The sequence below is a fragment of the Salmo salar genome, chromosome ssa09 (assembly GCF_905237065.1).
Source record: "Salmo salar chromosome ssa09, Ssal_v3.1, whole genome shotgun sequence".
Taxonomy (NCBI): domain Eukaryota; kingdom Metazoa; phylum Chordata; class Actinopteri; order Salmoniformes; family Salmonidae; genus Salmo; species Salmo salar.
The window spans coordinates 30,049,094-30,071,803 of record NC_059450.1 but is presented as its reverse complement, the minus strand read 5'-3'; the positions used below and the strand labels follow the sequence as shown (position 1 = coordinate 30,071,803).

Below are 22,710 nucleotides of genomic sequence, written 5' to 3'. Positions count from 1 at the left end.
CAAATTCATACATTTCAAATGGAAATATAACATTTTAGATAAGTATTCAGTCTATACTCAGTACTTTTGTTGAAGCATAATCCAAGATGCCGTAGCAGTCAGACGTCTTTGTCCTGTCCCTTGTGTATATATCTTTTTCTCCACATATCTTTTAAAAATATTTTCCTAAACCTCAACTTCTAAATACTCTCCTGCAACCTGCCTCACCCAATGTGGCTTGGATCTGTTTTTTTCTTCTAAAGTATTTCTATTTACTTCAGATCTGGAATCCCTCAACTGAAGCTAGCCAGCTAACTACCTACCAGCTATCAGTCAGCAAACCATTGCTAGCAGTCATCAGCTAACCTTTAACTCGGAAAGCTCTCGCCAGTTCGAACAACGTGACTCAAACCAGAACATAACGGACCTATTATTATTTTTTTATTTCCCCGGAATCCTACCGCAAACTCTGAACATTTTCATCTGGATCTTCGCGACTAGCTAACTACAATCCCGGGTGACTACTCCTGGCTAGCGTTTCCATCCCGGCGCAAGCGCCAATTAGCCTGAAGCTAGCCCGGCCAGGGCTCCTGTGCTACCACCGAAGCCCACACCTGGGCTACAATATCCAGACCCCTTCTACTGCCGGTACGGGGCACGGAACCCCACCGATCCTCTACGACTGGAATACTGACATATTCAGCCCGAGGATTCCAACAGGCCCCTCAGGAGCGACGTCCGCTGAAGGCCCATTCTGCTAACCGCGGCCTACTAGCTACCTAGAGCTACTTGGAACCCTACTAATTCCAGAGGCAAAAACAGACTTACCCCCATCGCGACATCCCCCAAATGCTAACTTGCTAGCCCCGGTCAGCTAAACTGCTAGCTTGCCTGCCCCGGTCTGCTAACTGCTAGCCCCGGTCTGCTAGCTGCTAGTTTGCTAGCCCCGGTCTGCTAATTGCTAGCTTGTTTAGCCCTGGCCTACTAACTGTTAGCTTGTTAGCATCAGCCTGCTAACTGTCTGAATCGCCGTGTCCCCAGTCAGCCCAACCACTCACTGGACCCATATGTTCACTTGGCTACGCATGCCTCTCTCTAATATCAATATGCCTCGTCCATTACTGTCCTGGTTAGTGATTACTGTCTTATTTCACTGTAGAGCCTCTAGCCCTGCTCAATATGCCTTAACCAACCATGTTGTTCCACCTCCTACATATGCGATGACATCACCTGGTTTAAACGTCTCTAGAGACCATCTCTCTCATTACTCAATGGCTAGGTTTACCTCCAATGTACTCACATCCTACCTTACCTTTGTCTGTACACTATGCCTTGAATCTATGCTATCGTGCCCAGAAACCTGCTCCTTTTACTCTCTGTTCCGAACATGCTAGACGGCCAGTTCATATAGCCTTATCCTACTTTTCCTCTGGTGATGTGGAGGTTAATCCAGGTTCTGCAGTGCCTAGCTCCACTCCCACTCCCCAGGTACTCTCATTTGTTGACTTCTGTAACCGTAAAAGCCTTGGTTTCATGCATGTTAACATTAGAAGCCTACTCCCTAAGTTCGTTTTACTCACTGCTTTACCACACTCTGCCAACCCGGATGTCTTAGCCGTGTCTGAATCCTGGCTTAGGAAAACCACCAAAAACCCTGAAATCTCCATCGCTAACTACAACATTTTCCGCCAAGATGGAACTGCCAAAGGGGGCGGTGTTGCAATCTACTGTAAAGATAGCATGCAGAGTTCTGTATTACTATCCAAGTCTGTACCCAAACAATTCGAGCTTCTACTTCTAAAAATTCACCTTTCCAGAAACAAGTCTCTCACTGTTGACGCTTGCTATAGACCTCCCTTTGCCCCCAGCTGTGCCCTTGATACCATATGTGAATTGATTGCCCCCCATCGGTCTTCTGAGCTCGTGCTACTAAGGTGACCTAAACTGGGACATGCTTAACACCCCCATCCTACAATCTAAGCTTGATGCCCTCAATCTCACACAAATTATCAATGAACCTACCAGGTACAACCCCAAATCCGTAAACACGGGCACCCTCATAGATGTCATCCTAATTAACTCGCCCTCCAAATACCCCTCTGCTGTTTTCAATCAAGATCTCAGCGATCACTGCCTCATTGCCTGCATCCGTAATGGGTCTACGACCACCCCTCATCACTGTCAAACGCTCCCTAAAACACTTCTGCAAGCAGGCCTTTCTAATCGACCTGGCTGGGGTATCCTGGAATGACATTGACCTCATCCTGTCAATAGATGATGCCTGGCTATTCTTTAAAAGTGCCTTCCTCACCATCTTAAATAAGCATGCCCCACTCAAAAAATGTAGAACTAGGAATAGATATAGTCCTTGGTTTACTCGAGACCTGTCTGCCCTTGACTAGCACAAAAACATCCTGTGGCGTTCTGCATTAGCATCGAATAGCCCCCGTGATATGCAACTTTTCAGGGAAGTTAGGAACAAATATACACAGGCAGTTAGAAATGCTAAAGCTAGCTTTTTCAAACAGAAATTTGCATCCTGTAGTACTTATTCAAAAAAGTTCTGGGACACTGTAAAGTCCATGGAGAATAAGAGCACCTCCTCCCAGCTGCCCACTGCTCTGAGGCCAGGAAACACTGTTACCACCGATAAATCCACTATAATTGAGAATTTCAGTAATTATTTCTCTACGGCTGGCCATGTTTTCCACCTGGCTACCCCTACCCCGGTCAACTGCCCAGCACCCTCCACAGCAACCCGCCAATGTCCCCACCATTTCTCCTTCACCCAAATCCAGATAGCTGATGTTCTGAAAGAGCTGTAAAATCTGGACCCATACAAATCAGCTGGGCTAGACAATCTGGACCCTCTCTTTCTAAAATGATCTGCCGAAATTGTTGCAACACCTATTACTAGCCTGTTCAACCTCTCTTTCGTATCGTCTGAGATTCCCAAAGATTGGAAAGCTGCCGCGGTCATCCCCCTCTTCAAAGGGGGTGACACTCTAAACCGCTACAGACCTATATCTATCCTACCCTGTCTTTCTAAGGTCTTCGAAAGCCAAGTTAACAAACAGATTACTGACCATTTAGAATCCCATCGTACCTTCTCCGCTATGCAATCTGGTTTCCGAGCTGGTCATGGGTGCACCTCAGTCACACTCAAGGTCCTAAACGACATCATAACCGCCATCAATAAGAGACATTACTGTGCTGCCGTATTCATCGACCTGGCCAAGGCTTTTGACTCTTGTCAATCACCACATTCTTATTGGCAGACTCGACAGCCTTGGTTTCTCAAATGACTGCCTCGCCTGGTTTACCAACTACTTCTCTGATAGAGTTCAGTGTGTCAAATCGGAGGGCCTGTTGTCCGGACCTCTGGCAATCTCTATGGGTGTGCCACAGGGTTCAATTCTCAGGCGGACTCTCTTCTCTGTATACATCAATGATGTTGCTCTTGCTGCTGGTGATTCTCTGATCCACCTCTACGCAGACGACACCATTCTGTATACTTCTGGCCCCTCTTTGGACACTGTGTTAACTAACGTCCAGACGAGCTTCAATGCCATACAACTCTCCTTCCGTGGCCTCCAACTGCTCTTAAACGCAAGTAAAACTAAATGCATGCTATTCAATCGATCACTGCTCGCCCGTCCAGCATCACTACTCTGGACGGCTCTGACTTAGAATACGTGGACAACTACAAATACCTGGGTGTCTGGTTAGACTAAACTCTCCTTCGACTCACATTAAGCATCTCCAATCCAAAATGAAATCTAGAATCTGCTTCCGATATCGCAACAAAGCATCCTTCACTCATGCTGCCGAACATACCCTCGTAAAAGGATCCTACCGATCCTCGACTTCAGTGATGTCATCTATAAAATAGCCTCCAACACTCTACTCAACAAACTGGATGCAGTCTATCACAATGCCATCCGTTTTGTCACCAAAGCCCCATACACTTCCCACCATTGCGACCTGTACGCTCTCGTTGGTTAGCCCTCGCTTCATACTCGTCGCCAAACCCACTGGCTACAGGTTATCTACAAATCTCTGCTAGGTAAAGCCCCGCCTTATCTTAGCTCACTGGTCACCATAGCAGCACCCACTCGTAGCACGCGCTCCAGCAGGTATAGCTCACTGGTCACCCCCAAAGCCAATTCCTTCTTTGGTCGTCTTTCCTTCCAGTTCTCTGTTGCCAATGACTGGAACGAACTGCAAAAATCTCTGAAGCTGGAGACTCGTATCTCCCTCACTAGCTTTAAGCAGCAGCTCACAGATCACTGCACCTGTACATAGCCCATCTATCTACCTACCTCATCCCCATAATGTATGTATTTATTTATCTTGCTCCTTTGCACCCCTGTATCTCTACTTGCACATTCATCTTCTGCACATCTACCATTCCAGTGTTTAATTGCTATAAGAACATTCAGAGACTTGTCCCAAAGCCACTCGTGCATTGTCTTGGCTGTGTGCTTAGGGTCTTTGTACTGTTGGAAGTTGAACCTTTGCCCCAGTCTGAGGTCCTGAGCGCTCTGGAGCAGGTTTTCATCAAGCCTCTCTGTGTACTTTGCTCTGTTCATCTTTCCTTCGATCCTGACTAGTCTCCCAGTCCCTGCCGCTGAAAAACATCACAGCATGATACTGTCACCACAATGCTTCACCGTAGGGATGGTGCCAGGTTTCCTCAAGGCTTGGCATTCAGGCCAAAAATGTCAATCTTGGTTTCATCAGACCAAAGAATCTTGTTTCTCATGGTCTTGAGTCCTTTAGGTGCCTTTTGGCAAACTCCAAGCAGACTGTCATGTCTTTTACTGAGGAGTGGCTTCCGTCTGGCCACTCTACCATAAAGGCCTGATTGGTGGAGTGCTGCAGAGAGGGTTGTCATTCTGGAAGGTTCTCCCATCTCCACAGAGGAACTCTGGAGCTCTGTCAGAGTGACCATCGGGTTCTTGGTCTCCTCCCTGACCAAGGCCCTTCCCCACCGATTGCTCAGTTTGGCCGGGCGGCCAAACTTATTCCATTTTAAGAATGATGGAGGCCACTGTCATTGGGGACCATCACTGCTGCAGACATTTTTTTGGTACCCATCACCAGATCTGTGCCTCGACACAATCCTGTCTCGGAGCTCTACAGACAATTCCTTCGACCTCATGGCTTGGTTTTTGCTCTGACTTGCACTGTCAACTGTGGGAGCTTATAGACAGGTGTGTGCCTTTCCAAATCATGTCCAATCAATTGAATTTACCACAGGTGGACTCAAATCAAGTTTTAGAAACATCCCAAGGATGATCAATGGAAACAGGATGCATCTGAGCTCGATTTTGAGGCTCATAGCAAAGGGTCTGAATACATATGTAAATTAGGTGTTTGTTTCTACATTTCAAAAATGTTGCATTGTCATTATGGGGTATTGTGTGTAGATGATGAAAAATGGTAATATAATCCATTTTAGAAAAAGGCTTTAACGTAACAAAATGTGGACAAGGTCAAGAGGTCTGAGTACTTTCTCAATGCACTGTCCATGTAGGTAGGGGTAAAGTGACTAGGCAACAGGATGGATGGACAGTAGCAGTCAAGAGTTAGTGCAAAAAGCTTCAATGCAGATAGTTAGTCCTTGTAGCTACTGGTTAACTATTTAGATGTCTTATGGCTTGCCTATCGTGTTCTGGGTGTTGATTTAGAATTTCTTATTATTCTGTACATTGAACCATCTGTCCTGCAGGTGAAAGGTCACCGTATGGTCCCTCCCCCCTTCATCGCCCTGCCTCTGAGAACAGAGCCTTCCTGTCTCCGCCTACCCTGATGGATGGCCCGCCCCGCCTCTCACCAAACTTCCCCCCCATGGGACCAGGAGGCAGAGGTGAACTCTCCAGTCCATGCCTCTTATCAGTGCACTGCAGGCCTGGGTCATACCAGTCATACAATAACACCACAGCTGAATTTACATGTCTTGTGACATGTGTGCCCTTTTACCATCAGTGCCATGTTATACTCGTTGAAATGGCGTGTGATGAGTTTATATTTAACATAAATATTTTTACGTTTGTATATAATACCAATTTCCTATGTGCCATGACCTTGTAAAAATGACATTAAGAAAAATGATCTGCAGGATAAATTGATTGTTTAATTCATTCATTGAAATTAGAGTTTTCATTTTTAGTCTTATTGACTAAAACAACGCTGAAAACCTGTTCTTAAGCACATAATACAAATGCGTACTAAGTCTTGATTGGCACAACATCTGTTAGAGATGCTTATCTTTATAGTAAATTGTCTTGGCAGTGAGCATGCACCAGCAAGATAGGAAATGCTATGCTGCTGCAGTATATATATCACCTACAGTGAGGGGAGTGTTGTCTTTGCACATGTTTTGGTCTTGTCATCCATGCTTCATGAACTCATTGACATTATGCTGGCTCTCTCTTTCTCACTCACCTACCACTCCCACATATCTCTCCTCTCTTTCTCATATGCTCTTTGTCATGCTCTCTCTTTCTGCCCTTCCTTCTTCTCTCCATCCCCCCCTTTCTCTCTCTCTCCCCCATAACCAGTATCCCGAGGCCTGTTAGATCCCCCTGGTGGGGTGGACTCTGATCGTAGTGGTGGTCCTCACTCTGACAGCGGCTCGATATCTCCCACCTGGGAGAGGGATCGCAGGGGCCCACCTATACACCCTCCAGGTACAGTGATGACCACCCGCTATTGCCCCCCCTATGATCTCAGGCAGCAGCCGCTCCAATCACAATAGACAGAAGTTATTCTATCCTTCTGCTATTCTAATCTTCTAGCCTTTGACACATTCATTTGTTTTTTAGTATCAGCCCTAAAGGGTATGTTCTTTATTTATTTACTTCAGTATGTTTTACCATCTTTCTACGTAAAGAGGCCCTGACTTTCTTTTGGGTTTTAGATAATTAGTAATCAGGTTAGAGTGAGTTATGTTTAACTAACTGTCAGATTTGTTCACAGCAAAATATTTCCCCTCAGTTGGGTTACTATTTAAATTTCACGGTGAAGTCTACATCTGTTTTTATTTGATTGTGGTGCTGTAGTGTGGTCAGCCGGCCCTGTGTAAGGTTTGAGATTCTCTATTTTGGTTGTCAGTCTGTGAGGCATAGGTCAGTGAGTGTATGACTACTATTTGTCCAGTACTGATGTGGTCGATTGTCGTAGTTTCAGCCTCACCTCTGTCTGAGTCACGTGACAGGACCACAGAGATGGGCAGCGTCAGCTGGTTGGGCACACTGATTGCAGACCACTGAATTGAGGAGCTTGAGCCTCCACTGGTTTGTTCCAGAGTTTTCCCCCACCCACACTTTGGCCTTTGTCACCTGGGCCCCTACGCTACTCTAACCCAAGTCTGGCCTCAGCCTGGTTTGAGATGTCTAATATTCACTGGAGTTAGGAACTATTATCTATTTGGTTGCGTTATCATGGGGAGCAATTAGCATGTGGCATCACTGTATTTTGATTATACATTGACAATTCCACCCTGCCTACTACTGTCACTGTTTTGATGTGTACTAACTCAATGCATCATGATTTAAATGTGTGCTTGTTTTTTGTTTCTGATATGATGGAGAGGCTTTTGCTTTTTGCTCCAATCTCCTTTGGACCAGTGGAGGCTGCTGAAGGGAGGATGGCTCAAAATAATGGCTGGAATGGAGCGAATGGCATTAAACACATAGAAACCATGTGTTTGATACCATTCTGCTCCAGCCATTACCATGAGCCTTTCCAATTAAGGTGCCACCAACCTCCTGTGCTTTGTACACTTCTGACTGTGATCCCCTAATTCAGCTGAGCTGGTCTAAATAAATCTGAAACGGTGCTCTCTCCTTTTTTTTTAAATTTTTTATTTTTTTTTCCTCATATAGGGTATATGTATCTAGACCCAGGCCTTCCCTACAGGAGACCTCCACCCGGAGCCCTTCCTATGGGCCCCCTACCACCCAGGGGCCCCGGTCCTGCTGAGCCCCACAGCTTTGGCCACCAACCTGGTGAGAACCGTCCTTTCTAACATGTATTACAGCACCATAGATTTCGTTTTTTAAAATGTCTGAGATGATTTCTATGTCTGCACTATAGCCACTCTGTCAAATTAACTTCAAAAGGGTGTTTAGTGCTTGGAGTATGTAACTAAAGTGATTAAATATATTTCAAAGACAGGATCTTTAATGCTGACGTGATTCAGACCGATCTCCTTCGTCAGCAGTGACTAGTAGGAGTGTAGATGATTAGTATACCCCTGAAGAACAATCCAATTTTAGAGAATGGGCAGGATATTGTGCCTAATCTGGAAACTCCCTTGGTTTAATAGAGTTAAGCTAATAGCATTATCGAGGCATGAATGAGCCCTCTTCATCAAATAAACCCACCAAAGACGGAAGTGAATCTAGCTAGGTTATTACTGTGTTTTTCCTCGTGTTCTTGCAGACTCAGCATTTATGGGAAACAGTATGGGTCCTGGTGAAAATGAAAGAGACGTAAGTTTTCTCACCCTTCTACTAACAATAGTGGTGCATTCATGCAATGTCTATTTCTCTCATAGTTTTTTTATATAAATAAATAATTTCCCCATGGGGATAATAGTGTTGTAATGCTACAGTGCCCTCCATCATTATTGGGTATTTTAAATGTGTTCCCTCAGTCCCATCTGTCAGCACCTGGAGATCAGAGAGACATGAGGATGGGACCTCCTCTCTTAGTACCCCCTGGTATCGGTCCCCTCCCACCCTTGGACCACAGGGACCCTTACTTTGCACGCAAAGGCGCTTACGGACCTCCAGACTTTTTCTCCCCACGAGGTCCAGCCCCCATGGGCAGTAAGTATGATGATTTCCCTACATAAAAGGCTCATGTGCTTTTAAGTTGTAATGCATTATGGGCCTTCCGAGTGGCGCAGTGGTCTAAGGCACTGCATCACAGTGCTAGCTGTGTCACTAGAGATTCTGGGTTCGAGTCCAGGCTCTGTCGCAGCCTGCCGCGACCGGGAGACCCATCGGGCGGCGCACAATTGGCCCAGTGTCGTCCGGGTTAGGGGAGGGTTTGGCCTTGTCCCATCGCGCACTAGTGACTCCTTTGGCGGGCTGGGCGCAGAGCACACTGACACGGTTGCCAGGTGTACAGTGTTTCCTCCGACACATTGGTGCGGCTGGCTTCCCGGGTTAAGTGGACATTGTGTCAAGAAGCAGTGCGGCTTGGTTGGGTTGTGTTTCGGAGGATTCACGGCTCTCGACCTTCGTCTCTCCCGTGTCCGTACAGGAGTTGCGGGGAGAAAAAGGGGTATAAAAAAAGTTAACGCATTAAAACTGCAGGTTTTAAGTAGTATTACATGTAATAATTTGTTTCTATTAAACTAAGTTTTGGGTGGGAGATGACGATTGTCATTCCATACATCATTTGCTACATCTTGCAGGTTAAATGTCTCTGCGTTCATACTGTTAGACTGACTAAAATATAATCATTTCCCCTGTAGTGCGAGGACCACCTCCCCCGGGAATGTTCGGGCGAGTCCCCCCTCCACCGCCGCAGCATATGGGGTACCCTCCCCTGAGGCCCCACCCAGACAGTTTTCCCCCTGGACCCCCTCCAAGGCCCTCCCCACCTGGCAGCGAAGTGTCTTCTGACCAGTCCCCCTCTCCACATGTCATCTGAGCCAGCTCTCTCTGTGCGGGAGAAACTCTCTCGGCCCGCTTCCTGTGTGAAACTTCACTTCCTGTTGTGATAGTAGTGAGCGTGTGTTCAGGGACTGTTTCCTGAAGTGTAACTTCAACATTCATGTGACTCTTTCTCCCTTTTTTAGAGGTTGGGAGTGGAATTGTTGCACACACAAACATAGATCACTGTGTCTTAGGACTTAATAGAACAATGTGGTACCACTAGGAGTTTTACACAACTGGAAGTACTGAGCGATCATTTATGTAACAGTTTTTTTTGTAGATTCACATAGCTGTAGGAGTCATAATACCCAGCAGTCAAACAGGGAATTGTTTTTCCAACCATTTTTCCCATAGGGGATTTTAGAAACACTTAAAATGGATGAATTGAGGCAAAGGTAAGAATCTCTGTATTAAGGATCTAATTTTCGCTAAATGTATACTGAACAAAAATATAAATGCAACAATTTCTAAGATTTTACTAATAGTTCATATGAGGAAATCAGTCAATTGAAATGAATTCATTAGGCCCTAATCTATGGATTTCACATGACTGGGAATACAGATATGCATCTGTTGGTCATAGATACCTTATGATCGGGAAGCCCTTTTCTTGTCACGGTATCTGTGCATTCAAAATGCTATTTTGCCCATACCATAACCCCACCACCATGTTCACAGCAAACATGACACCATACACGTGGTCTGTGGATGCCAAATTCTTTAAAATGGCGGAGGCGGCTTATTGGCAAGGAAATTATCTTGAAACAGCTTTGGTGGGCATTCCTGCAGTAAGCATGCCAATTGAACGCTCCCTCAAAACATCTGACAACTGCACATTTTAAAGTGGCCTTATTGTCCCCAGCACAAGGGGCACATGTGTGATGATAATGCTGTTTGGTGTCACCTAGAGATGACTTGCAGGGATTTGTCATTTTGCATGTCTACTAATTAGCATTTTTGAATCTGAGTAAATAGAGCCGACTATATTAAAGTCTCCTTTGTCCGAGAGCGTTAAATGGTTATCAAAATGTCACACCAGGGTAAGCCTACATGAAACACAGCCCGTAAGGGTTTCTGAAATCCCTACAGGAAAAGTAGAAAAACGATTGGAACCATTTCTGACCGCTAGGTGTTATGGGTATGATGACTCTGCCTTGTTCTGAGTGGCGACTTAGACTAACTTGAAGGGTGCGTTTGCTTGTAATGTCAAAGGCCTTTTAAATCAATCTTATGTCCCTTGCATTCTTGACATGGGTATATATATAGAGATTGTCAATATTGTGAAGGAATTGTATATACCACTCACATTTCCTGTGTCTAAATTGAGCTGAAAAATATTTGTTTTTAGCATTGAGGTCTTGACAGTCCATAGTTTGATCATTGAAGAGATTTATTGTAAAAATGTAAAATGTTATGCTAAAGTAATTAAACTGTTGCAATGTTCATATAGTATCAAATGTTTCATTAAAAATTACATTGGTCCTATTCAGGTATAGCTGTAACCTCATGATCTGAACCACATAAGCTGTGCCAAGTCACAAATGTCCAACGACGTCTAGCTCTGACATGTTCCTGTAAGGTAAAATTACACCTGATGAATATTAAGGGTGAGATGTGGAACAAGATTAAACACTGCAATAAAAACTAGGATCAGCAAAACAATGAATACAAAAGACCATGTTTGTCTTTATAATGCTTTTATTCACTGATTAAAAGAAGCATTCAACATTGATTCAAATCAACATTCGGCTGGTTTACCCAATCTGTCAGTTAGGGGTTGTTTTTTTTTTTCATAGGATTTTCCTTCTTTAGCTATCTTGAAACCTTGGATCACTTTTCTAAATCAATAAAATTCTCTCCACACCTGGCATTTTCACACATGCGCCAGTGGATTTCCCGTTTGCAGATGTACATATAAAATCCAATGCTATGTGCTCACTTGAAACAGAACACACCTGTCCAAATATTTAAACATTTAAGATGGTAACAAACCGCTTACAAACTTTGTTCATAAATAGAACCCAGACATGTTGCATAAGAGTGTATGTATTGATATATACAAGTATGCAATGCGTTATTTTCTTCCCCGAAAGTTTATAAGGACACAGCCCAGGTGTTCGCACTGCTCGTGCCCCCGTGGTTGCCACTTGTAATGTATGACTTATTTTATTGCAAACTGTCCTGATTTTAAACAAATGCACGACATTCGTACCACTTAACTGGGGCCTGCTGGCCAGTCTCATAGAGACCATGTCTGTAACCCACGGTTGCCTTTGAAACAGAGTTTGGCTTCCGAAGAATCAAGATCTTAAAACAATAATTGTAATAAGGCCAAGTATCGTAGCAAGTTATTTCCATTTGTAAGTGACAAAAAAAAAAAAAAAGAAAGCCACTGGATTATATGCATTCCACTTGCATAGTTTGACTGCTGTAATGCAAGCCAGCCATTAAGAGATGTGGCTTGTTTTAAGCTCGCCTCCCTCCTGACCCTCACAACAGTGGACCTGTGGTATTACAGTGGTTCAGGCTTTTAATAATGGAATAAAACCAAAAGACAGAAAGCATCAGTTCTCCTCACTCAGGTCTCTTAACTTCAAGCATTTACACTCTTAAGGCTGGCATGAGTTAATTTAGCTGTAAAGTACTGTAGCTTCTATAGACAAGTTAGACCTGCCCTCCAAGCAGCTCACTGTAGCTACACAGCTTCATCCTACTCAACAAGAGAGATTTGGATTGCAAATGCATATAAAGTGTTCAGAAATAATAAAACTATCAAATAAAAAAAGGGGATCCGACCTCACAGTTGTAACCTACAAATAACCCAACTGGTCTTTTTTTCCATAGTAACAAAATATCCCCAGTCTGCTCTGCTGTGCCTTTTAACGTGCAGAAAGACTGGGCTACACAACCTCTATGCAAACAATTATTTTCATCAAAAGACCAGTTGTGACCAACCTACTGGATCCCGTTACCCTTCAAAACAAAGAATAAAAGAGTAAAAAAAAAGTCATCTCATGCAGACATTTGGCCATTTTGTTTGTTTTTAACTCCCCAGTGGAATGTTCCTTACACATTTCTTAGCAGCGTACTGGTCTGATAAAAATCAAGATTGGTTGATTCTATCTATACTTAAATTACATTCACTCTTCACAGTGAAACAGGTGCATTTGTAAAGAGAGAGAGAGCTCTACTGTTGTTGACCAAACCACAGCTCAGCTGTGCACCACATGTGGTCCAACTTCACCCCCTATTCAGTAAGTATATCATATTTCTAGAAGTATAGTAGTAGTTGTAAAGGAGTAGTCGTAGTAGTACATAACGGCTGATCAGCCACGGGCCCTGCCCTCTGCCAGCATGTGGGCACTTTATAAGAGTTGTTTCACACCGTGATCTTTGGCAGCTGACGCAGACGCGCTGACAACGTTTTTAAAATCCAGTGACTTGTTGGAAAAAAGATTGATCCTAACTTTCATTATGATGTTGAGGCCTGAGCGATGGAAATCATTTCCTCCTCTCCCTCAACTGACAGTAACCCTGAGAAAGGCTGTTTCCTGCTCACTGGTGAGAAAGTGGTACACCATGTTTTACTTCAAAACACACCATACACCCCCTTCTCTGATGTATGCACTTTTGAAACTTTACACAAAAACACACAACAACAAAAAAACACTGATGCGTAAATGAGCTATGCTTCTGTAACGGTAGACAAATGCGCTACTGGACAATGAACTGGAAACGAACGCAGAACAAATGGAACATTTGAAATGAAAGCTACTCTGGACTTAGGCACAGCATGAATGCAACATTAGGATGTTTTACACATTGTAACAATTGACTGGCATTCATCATCCTCTAACAAGGTCTTACCCTACCCCTGTTCAGCACAAACAAGTTAACTCCAAATATAGAATATTATCTATCCTTTTTGGTGTGGTACTAAAAATAGACAGGACTTGAACACTTTTAGAATCCCTCTTAACATGCATATAGTTTCAATATGACTTTTCCCCCATATTGATGCTTCTCATGCATAAACCGTAGATAGACTAAGTTTACTCCGAGTGGAACCTTGCATGCAGGCTCATCTGACTGCAACAGCTAAACAGATTAGTAGTGGATTCCACAGGCTGATTGTGACATTGTTTGAAACATGGATCACACACACACACACACACACTTCTTGCCATCCGATGTCAGATGTTTCTATGCAAGGTAATTTTTTCCTCAATATACAGTACTTTATCTCTTCTTTAACTGAAATGGCTGGCTTTGGTAGTACCAATGAAAGTCATGGGCACGGAGGAACGCAACAAGAAGCAATAGCCGACCGACGGCTTCATAACCACTCAAGGTCAAGAGATGTAGCCTACTCTCGTCTTCTCTGGAATGTTACAACATCTCAGCAGCACAGAACAAGCAGAGACCTACCAGAGAGGTCACCTATTCCAGGCCCCACACACTGTACTGCCTTATCAGTCAAGACTGGTTCCCTAAGCTTTACAAGCGAGGATAAAGAAGATATTTGTACGTAGGGGGAATCCTGGATAGCAGACAACTTTACACATTAAAAAAGGTTGTTAGCTTCACATTTACATTCTACCACTGAGCAACCAACTTCAGATTCCCTCTACTACTCTGAGCTCTAAAACAGCAAGTACACAACAATAGAAAACGTCATTAAAAGTCTTTTCACAGACGGACATCACGGATCTTAACCTTCTTAAAAGTTCAGTCGAGGGAACGAGGCGGGCTAGAAAAATAAAACCAACAACCTCTGGTGTGCGTTGTGTTGGAAGATTTCTTTCCCCAGTATTAGTATCCAGTATTCAGTCCCACCACCACGCACACTGGCCCTCAGAACAACAGATAGCTTTGCATTAAAATAAAGCCTTCATTGGAAAAAAGTACAGAAAGTGCAAAAATCCTGAGATATGGAACAAGCAAATATATGCCTCCCTCCATCCAACGCTCAGCAGGTGAAACACTGTGGCCCTGGAGTCAGTCAACACAGCAAGTACTTTGCCCTAAAACTGTGAACAAGAGAAATACGTGCAAGGAGTAGTTTGCCATTCTTTAAACTCTTTCAACACCTTAATCTTAAAACAAATGTACGACTAAGTTAGTTTACCCCGTGGTAAAAGGGGCAGATTTGATGGCAAAAACGATTGAATCCAGAACACAAGGGGATTTCCAAGGCAACTGTGACTCAAGAAAAACTGGATTAAACTGACAGACTAGCTGATTGTTTCATAGTATACATCATCACCCCCACCACCATCTTCATCATCATGTTTTGCCTACCTGAGACAGACAGAGGATTTTTCTGAGAGCAAACTGCAGCGCATGACTCTCAATGCTGACCCCTGACTAAAGTACTGCAGCTGTACATAGGCAGCTCAAAGGGTCTCAGCATGAGTGTGTCAGTGTGGAAACCTTAGCAATTGGTTTCACCAGCAGAACTGTATCACATCCCACCTCTGGGCTGAGAAGAACCAGCAGGATCTTAGTCCCGTAACATAGCAATCATATTATCTCCAAAACACAAAAGTAAAGAGCAGACAGGAAGGGAGGGGTTAGGGGGGGCCTAACAGTCCACCAGCACTGTCCCTCCCTCTGCCGGAAGACCACTGGACTAATCTCCCCTTAAAAAGGTGAACAAACAATTACAAAGGATTCCGTCATTGCAAAAAGCCAAGGTGGATTAACTGATAAGTTAGTTTACGGTAACTCAGCACTCGCTAAGAGAAAAACAACAAACAGACAAAACCAAAAAGAAAACTTGCAATACAAGTAAGCTAGCTGTGTAAAAAAAGCCCCCTCCATACACCAATCGCTCAATTAGCTACTAATCAAATACCCGACTATACTCTCCTATTCATAAGCAGGATATATATAGATAGATATAAATAGAGCTAATACTGATTAAACACAGCACATATAAAGGATTAGTTCATTCTACAAAGAAAGAAAATATAAACTAAAAATAAAGTATGCAAATGAGATAGGACCCATAAGGTTTAGATTATATCATCATGACAAGCACTGAGCATGTGCAGCAGGCCAGACCAGGGTCGTGTTCTTTAGGGAACGCAACAGAAAACGTTTCAAAACGTTTTGCAACAGAAAACAGAAGGTGAGTGTTTCTTACTGGACAAGTCCAGGTAGTCCCTCCCTGTTTAGGTCTTGTTTTCTTCCGTTTGGTGCCTAATGAACACGACCCAGATGGAGGCTCGGCCTGGCGGCTGTAGCTCTAGCCTACATGCCCAGGCTGAAGCTCTGCATCTCCCTGTGGAAGTGCTGGGTGGGCTCGCTGAGGACCAAGTTGGAGTCCATGGAGGGGTGCCAGATGCGCCCCAGGCCCTGGGACACCTCCTTCACCAGGTTGTGGACGGGGTCACCCTCCATGAAGACACCCTGGTCCGGGTCGAAGTCGATACTCTCCTCGGACACAGCCAGGACCTTGAGGCTGGAGCCACGTAGACGGGAGATGGCCACCAGGTTGTGGGACCACACAGTGTAGCCTGTGGTGTTCAGACAGAGGAGAAATTGAAAACCACTGTAGAATAAACATACTGAATGTAAACCAACTCCATTTGATCTGTGCTATACAAATCAACATGCTGCCAATATGACCTCTACACTATACACACACTAGACATAACATTACTCCTATAAAATAACCAGTTATACATCTTTTCTATCTGAGCAACTAGAACCCATGATATTTGAAATCACTCCCATTAAAATGTTAGGCTACACTAAAAGTGTTGAGCTATGTAATACTAGCTTTTGACCCAGGCTGACTCACCATGGATGACCAGGACAGAGAGGTGTACGCAGCGCCAGGTCAGTAGGACCAGCGGGTCTTCGTTGCGGTTGACGCTGAGGTCAGGGAAGCCGGTGTCATCCCTCATCAGGACGAAGTGGCTCAGGGTCTTGTTGTACTGCTGGGAAATGAGCTCCAGAGTGCCATCTGTGACCAGGGTGGAGTAGCTGTCCAGGTGGATCCTCTCCAGGGGCAGGCTGGGCTTGAACACCCTCAGCAGGTCCTGGCTGGACACATCCAGGGCCATCATGTAGACCCGCAGGTTAGCGCAGCGTCGGACCAGGGCCTTCCAGTCATCCTCACTGGCGGTGCAATCCAGTGGCTTGGCCTCCAGAGCGGCGCCATTCACCATCAAGGAGAGGCGGTGTAGTGGAGCACGATGTCCTCCAGCCAGCAGGCGGCACATCTCAGAGGTGAAGTCACAGAAGTCGAGGGCCAGGGAACGCAGGTGGACAAGGCGCTCCAGCTCCACAGGGGAGGACAGGCAGGGCAGCTGGTTGTCCAACAGGCTGAGGTGCTCCAGGGAGGCAGCGCTGGGGTTGGACAGAGAGGCCAGGGAGCAGGGGGTCACCACACCCAGCATGAAGGCTGAGGACAGCCACTTCATCTGCCTGCTGTTAGACAAAACTTCCACTAACAGCTGCTGGATTCTATTCCAGGCAAGAGGAATACAAACACAAAAAGAGAGAGAGAAAGTTCAAATCTGTGTAACGTCTTTGACTCTCAGATCTGCAAATAAAAGCCTACTCTAAATGAAAATGAATACAGGAAGAAAAAAAAAAAAATAGGCAGAACATAAATCCTATTGGATTACCTGGGGCAGGAGGTAGCCTAGTGGTTAGATTGTTGGCCCAGTAACCGAAAGGTTGCTAGATCAAATCCCCGAGCTGACAAGGTCAAAATCTGTCATTCTGCCCCTGAACAAGGCACTGTTCTTAGGCCTTCATTGTAAATAAGAATTAGTTCTTAACTGACTTGCCTAGTTAAATAATAAAATTAAAAAACTAGTTGTGTGTTCTATATGTAATTCTATGAGGCAGAATTTCAACTGAGGACAGTACTGTGATTGTGACCCATATATGCCATTTTGTCACCTTGGGCAAGATATAAAAAGACACTCACTCTTTGATTTTCACTCCTCCTTGGTCAACCTGGTTGAGATCGGCACTGTCCAGAATGCCCTCATCCTGAAGAACGCAGGTATCCCCATACAGACTCAGCTTCTGGAGATTTCTAGAGCAAGAAAGTAGCATGAGCTTTAGACAAAACCGGACACAATCAGCCATAGTGGTCAGTGACAGTATGTTCTAATTGTACTCTGCAACAAACACGACTGCAAACAAGCTCAAACAGTATGCACTTCCTCACCAATTTGCCAGAAGGCACCTTTCAGCATCACTGGTGTACACCACAAACCCAGCATTCCTCATATGACTGTACAACCAACATCTCTGGAGCTCTCTTTCACAAGTGTGCTGTTATTGAATGAGTACTGGAATTAACAACCAACAAAGAAATGCCTCAAGACAGCTTTAGTCTCCCTATGTGGCAGTGCAACTGGAACTTTTCAGGACAGTACGTGTCCAAAATATATTGGCATATTGCTAGTACAGGTTTGAGAAGCCGGACTTGCAAATGAAAGCATGCTGCCAATGTCATTGCGGACCTTAGTGGTTCCGTGTATAGATTACCTGAGCATGACCACCACTGCCGCAGCAATGTCGTTCAAATTTTCAACATGCCCTAGTAACATTTGCATACCAGGCAGAAAAACAGACTTCAGACTGTCATGTCCTATATACCAAGTAGCTAGATTATAGCTTGAATAGGCGAAAAACGACACGTCAATCAGGCAGTACACGCAGAAATCCGTAGAGAACGACATGACCCGATTACGTAATGACATTGTGGGTTTGTTTATAGTTAGGCTAGCTAAAGGTTAGCTCGTTGACTACGCAGACCCAACACACTCAAATTGGCGAGTATGGCGTAGCTGACGCACTTTGCATTAAACATTATGTTGATGTATCCAACTACCTGTTGTTTCGAATACATCCGAGGACACACAACACCTGGTCCAAATAGGTGATAATTGCGTCTTTCCAGCGGCCAGGGAACTGAGGGTCGCTTTCGACAGATTCCATCCTGCCCTCCACACCATTCAATGGCCTTAGATATCCTTCAACTGGGGCAAACTCGAGCTGTAGCTCGTGCACGAAGGAGCCAAACTTCCTCATGAGAAAGTCTAATCTTGGGGTCTGTTCGGAGCCATAGCCTCCCCCATTCGAGCCACCACCGACACGCAACTTGAGCTCCGTCCAAAGCGATGGGTAAAACAGACACTCCCTCCAGCGAGAGCACACCGACGAGGCCCGAAGCTTGTCACGGTCGGACAAGAATGAAAATATGTGGACGATAAGCTCGCTTGGTAAAGCCATAGCTCCAACACCCCCGCACAGCGCCATGGCGCAGGCCACTAAACTATTATTCGCAAACAAAAGTGTAAATATAACCGTTGTAAGATTGTGCGACAACGGTACTGTTCCGCTACTCTCTATGTGGAAAACAAACAACATTCAGCAGCTTTGCGTTCAATACTATTGGATCATACCACTTCTATGACTACGTGGGAATGAAAACAATACTCTGCAAAATCCCACTTATGAAACAGGCCGACATAGTTTGTTTTCCTTATGAAAATACATATGTTTGATACACGTTTAGTTTCCCTATAGTATGTTGTCCATTTAGTTGTACTGACGACATCTACAAATGTAGTATTATTTTATCAAGCCATTTGGAGAAATGGTTTGACCCAAGTGCTGTTATTTTTGCCATACCTCTCAAGTGCGCAAGGTGGAGTACTTTCATTGCAGTTGAGCCCCGCACTATTCTACTGGATTTCTAAAAATAAAATAGTAAAATGGTCATTTTATTGAATTCTCTGCCCACGCCAAGACCACGTCGTTCAATCAATCAAATGTATTTATAAAGCCCTTCTTACATCAGCCGATGTCACAAAGTGCTATATAGAAACCCAGCCTAAAACCCCAAACAGCAAGTAATGCAGATGTAGAAGCACTGTGGCCAGGAAAAGCACCCTAGAAAGGCAGGAACATAGGAAGAAAACAAGAGAGGAACCAGGCTCTGAGGGGTGGACAGTCCTCTTCTGGCTGTGCCGGTGGAGATTATAACAGTACATGGCCAACGTTCATAGATGACCAGCAGGGTCAAATAATAATAATCACAGTGGTTGTAGAGGGTGCAACAGGTCAGCACCTCAGGAGTAAATGTCAATTGGCTTTTCATAGCCGAGCATTCAGAGTTCGAGACAGCAGGTGCGGTAGAGAGAGAGAGTCGAAAACAGCAGGTCCAGGACAAGGTAGAACACCCAGTGAACAGGTCAGGGTTCCATAGCCGCAGGCAGAGCAGTTGAAACTGGAGCAGCAGCACGACTAAGTGGACTGGGGACAGCAAGGCGTCATCAGGCCAGGTAGTCCTGAGGCATGGTCCTAGGCCTCAGGTCCTCCGGGAGGGAAGGGAGAGAGAATCAGAGGGAGAAAACTTAAATTCACACAGGACACTGGTTAAGACAGGAGAATTACACCATATAACAGACTGACTCTAGCCCCCGACACAAACTATTGCAGCATAGATACTGGAGGCTGAGACAGGAGGGGGCAGGAGACACTGCGGCCCAGTCCAACGATTCCCCCGGGCAGGGCCAACCAGGCAGGATATAACCCCACCCACTTTGCCAAAGCAGAGCCCCCACACCACTAGAGGGATATCCGCAAACCACCAACTTACTACCCTGGGACAAGGCTGAGTATAGCCCACGAAGATCTACCCCACGGCACGAGCCCGAGGGGGCACTAACCCGGACAGGAAGATCACGTCAGTGACTCAACCCACTCAAGTGACGCACCCCTCCTAGGGACGGCATGGCAGAGCACTAGTAAGCCAGAGGCAGAGAATCCCAGTGGAGAGAGGGGAACCGGCCAGGCAGAGATAGCAAGGGTGGTGCGTCGCTCCAGTGCCTTTCCGTTCACCTTCGCACCCTTGGGCCAGACTACACTCAATCATAGGACCTACTGAAGAGATGAGTGTTCAATAAAGACTTAAAGGTTGAGTCTACGTCTCTCACATGGATAGGCAGGCCATTCCATAAAAATAGAGCTCAATAGGAGAAAGCCCTAGGGACAATAAGGAGGCCTGCATCTTGTGACCGTAGCGTACATATAGGTGCAGTGGGGGAAAAAAGAATTTGATCCAAAGCTGATTTTGTACGTTTGCCCACTGACAAAGAAAGGATCAGTCTATGATTTTAATGGTAGGTTTATTTGAACAGTGAGAGACAGAATAACAACAAAAATATCCAGAAAAACTCATGTCAAAAATGTTATAAATTGATTTGCATTTTAATGAGGGAAATAAGTATTTGACCCCCTCTCAATCAGAAAGATTTCTGGCTCCCAGGTGTCTTTTATACAGGTAACGAGCTGAGATTAGGAGCACACTCTTAAAGGGAGTGCTCCTAACTGCAGCTTGTTACCTGTAAAAAAGACACCTGTCCACAGAAGCAATCAATCAATCAACTCCAAACTCTCCACCATGGCCAAGACCAAAGAGCTCTCCAAGGATGTCAGGGACAAGATTGTAGACCTACACAAGGCTGGAATTGGCTACAAGACCATCGCCAAGCAGCTTGGTGAGAAGGTGACAACATTTGGAGCAATTATTCGCAAATGGAAGAAACACAAAAGAACTGTCAATATCCCTCGACCTGGGGCTCCATGCAAGATCTCACCTCGTGGAGTTGCAATGATCATGAGAACGGTGAGGAATCAGCCCAGAACTACACGGGAGGATCTTGTCAATGATCTCAAGGCAGCTGGGACCATAGTCACCAAGAAAACAATTGGTAACACACTACGCCATGAAGGACTGAAATCCTGCAGCGCCCGCAAGGTCCCCCTGCTCAAAAATACATATACATGCCCGTCTGAAGTTTGCCAATGAACATCTGAATGACTCAGAGGACAACTGGTGAAAGTGTTGTGGTCAGATGAGACCAAAATGGAGCTCTTTGACATCAACTCAACTCGCCATGTTTGAAGGAGGAGGAATGCTGCCTATGACCCCAAGAACACCATCTCCACCGGCAAACATGGAGGTGGAAACATTATGCTTTGGGGGTGTTTTTCTGCTAAGGGGACAGGACAACTTCACCGCATCAAAGGACGGGGCCATGTACCGTCAAATCTTGGGTGAGAACCTCCTTCCCTCAGCCAGGGCATTGAAAATGTGTCGTGGATGGGTATTCCAGCATGACAATGACCCAAAACACACGGCCAAGTCAACAAAGGAGTGGCTCAAGAAGAAGCACATTAAGGTCCTGGAGTGGCCTAGCCAGTCTCCAGACCTTAATCCCATAGAAAATCTGTGGAGGGAGCTGAAGGTTCGAGTTGCCAAACGTCAGCCTCGAAACCTTAATGACTTGGAGAAGATCTGCAAAGAAGAGTGGGACAAAATCCCTCCTGAGATGTGTGCAAACCTGGTGACCAACTACAAGAAACGTCTGACCTCTGGGATTGCCAACAAGGGTTATGCCACCAAGTACTAAGTCATGTTTTGCAGAGGGGTAAAATACTTATTTCCCTCATTAAAATGCAAATCATTTTATAACGAGAGTTGCACCCCTTCTGAAAAAACCTACACTCGATCCCTCCGATGTCAACAACTACAGACCAGTATCCCTTCTTTCTTTTCTCTCCAAAACTCTTGAACGTGCCGTCCTTGGCCAGCTCTCCTGCTATCTCTCTCAGAATGACCTTCTTGATCCTAATCAGTCAGGTTTCAAGACTGGGCATTCAACTGAGACTGCTCTTCTCTGTGTCACGGAGGCTCTCCGCACTGCTAAAGCTAACTCTCTCTCCTCTGCTCTCATACTTCTAGACCTATCTGCTGCCTTTGATACTGTGAACCATCAGATCCTCCTCTCCACCCTCTCCGAGTTGGGCATCTCCGGCGCGGCCCACGCTTGGATTGCGTCCTACCTGACAGGTCGCTCCTACCAGGTGGCGTGGCGAGAATCTGTCTCCGCACCATGCGCTCTCACCACTGGTGTCCCCCAGGGCTCTGTTCTAGGCCCTCTCCTATTCTCGCTATACACCAAGTCACTTGGCTCTGTCATATCCTCACATGGTCTCTCCTATCATTGCTATG

At 45.2% G+C, this 22,710-nt stretch overlaps 2 protein-coding genes across 20 annotated transcripts in view; one reads left to right on the top strand and one right to left on the bottom strand.

Moving 5' to 3' along the window:
- Positions 1-11,099, top strand: part of ctage5 (CTAGE family, member 5) — a 32,051-nt gene extending 20,952 nt beyond the window's left edge. For 18 of the 19 annotated variants that reach the window (XM_045723575.1, XM_014211122.2, XM_014211124.2 and 15 more), the window contains 6 exons: positions 5,714-5,851; positions 6,546-6,674; positions 7,872-7,994; positions 8,431-8,480; positions 8,645-8,819; positions 9,473-11,099. In XM_045723575.1, the coding sequence (XP_045579531.1) occupies positions 5,714-5,851; positions 6,546-6,674; positions 7,872-7,994; positions 8,431-8,480; positions 8,645-8,819; positions 9,473-9,651 (794 nt within the window). In that variant the 3' untranslated portion in view covers positions 9,652-11,099. The remainder of the gene's footprint in view (positions 1-5,713; positions 5,852-6,545; positions 6,675-7,871; positions 7,995-8,430; positions 8,481-8,644; positions 8,820-9,472) is intronic. The other variant, XM_014211125.2, reaches the window with a different exon arrangement.
- Positions 11,100-11,336: 237 nt separating this feature from the next.
- On the bottom strand, positions 11,337-19,089 carry LOC106611180 (F-box only protein 33). The gene is made up of 4 exons (XM_014211136.2): positions 18,520-19,089; positions 17,605-17,715; positions 16,465-17,132; positions 11,337-16,177 (listed from the first exon to the last, which is right to left on the bottom strand). Exons 1-4 carry the CDS (start codon positions 19,056-19,058, stop codon positions 15,912-15,914), a joined length of 1,584 nt encoding a protein of 527 aa, XP_014066611.1. The 5' UTR covers positions 19,059-19,089; the 3' UTR covers positions 11,337-15,911.
- Between the last annotated feature and the right edge of the window lie 3,621 nt (positions 19,090-22,710).

Excerpts from the sequence above, each read along its gene's own strand:
- LOC106611180 (XM_014211136.2), bottom strand. The coding sequence starts at position 19,058 with ATGTTGTTTGTTTTCCACATAGAGAGTAGCGGAACAGTACCGTTGTCG. Across the intron at positions 17,133-17,604 it reads GGAGGAGTGAAAATCAAAGA|AATCCAGCAGCTGTTAGTGG; the intron begins GTGAGTGTCTTT and ends TGCCTGGAATAG. Across the intron at positions 16,178-16,464 it reads CTCTGTCCTGGTCATCCATG|GCTACACTGTGTGGTCCCAC; the intron begins GTGAGTCAGCCT and ends TGAACACCACAG.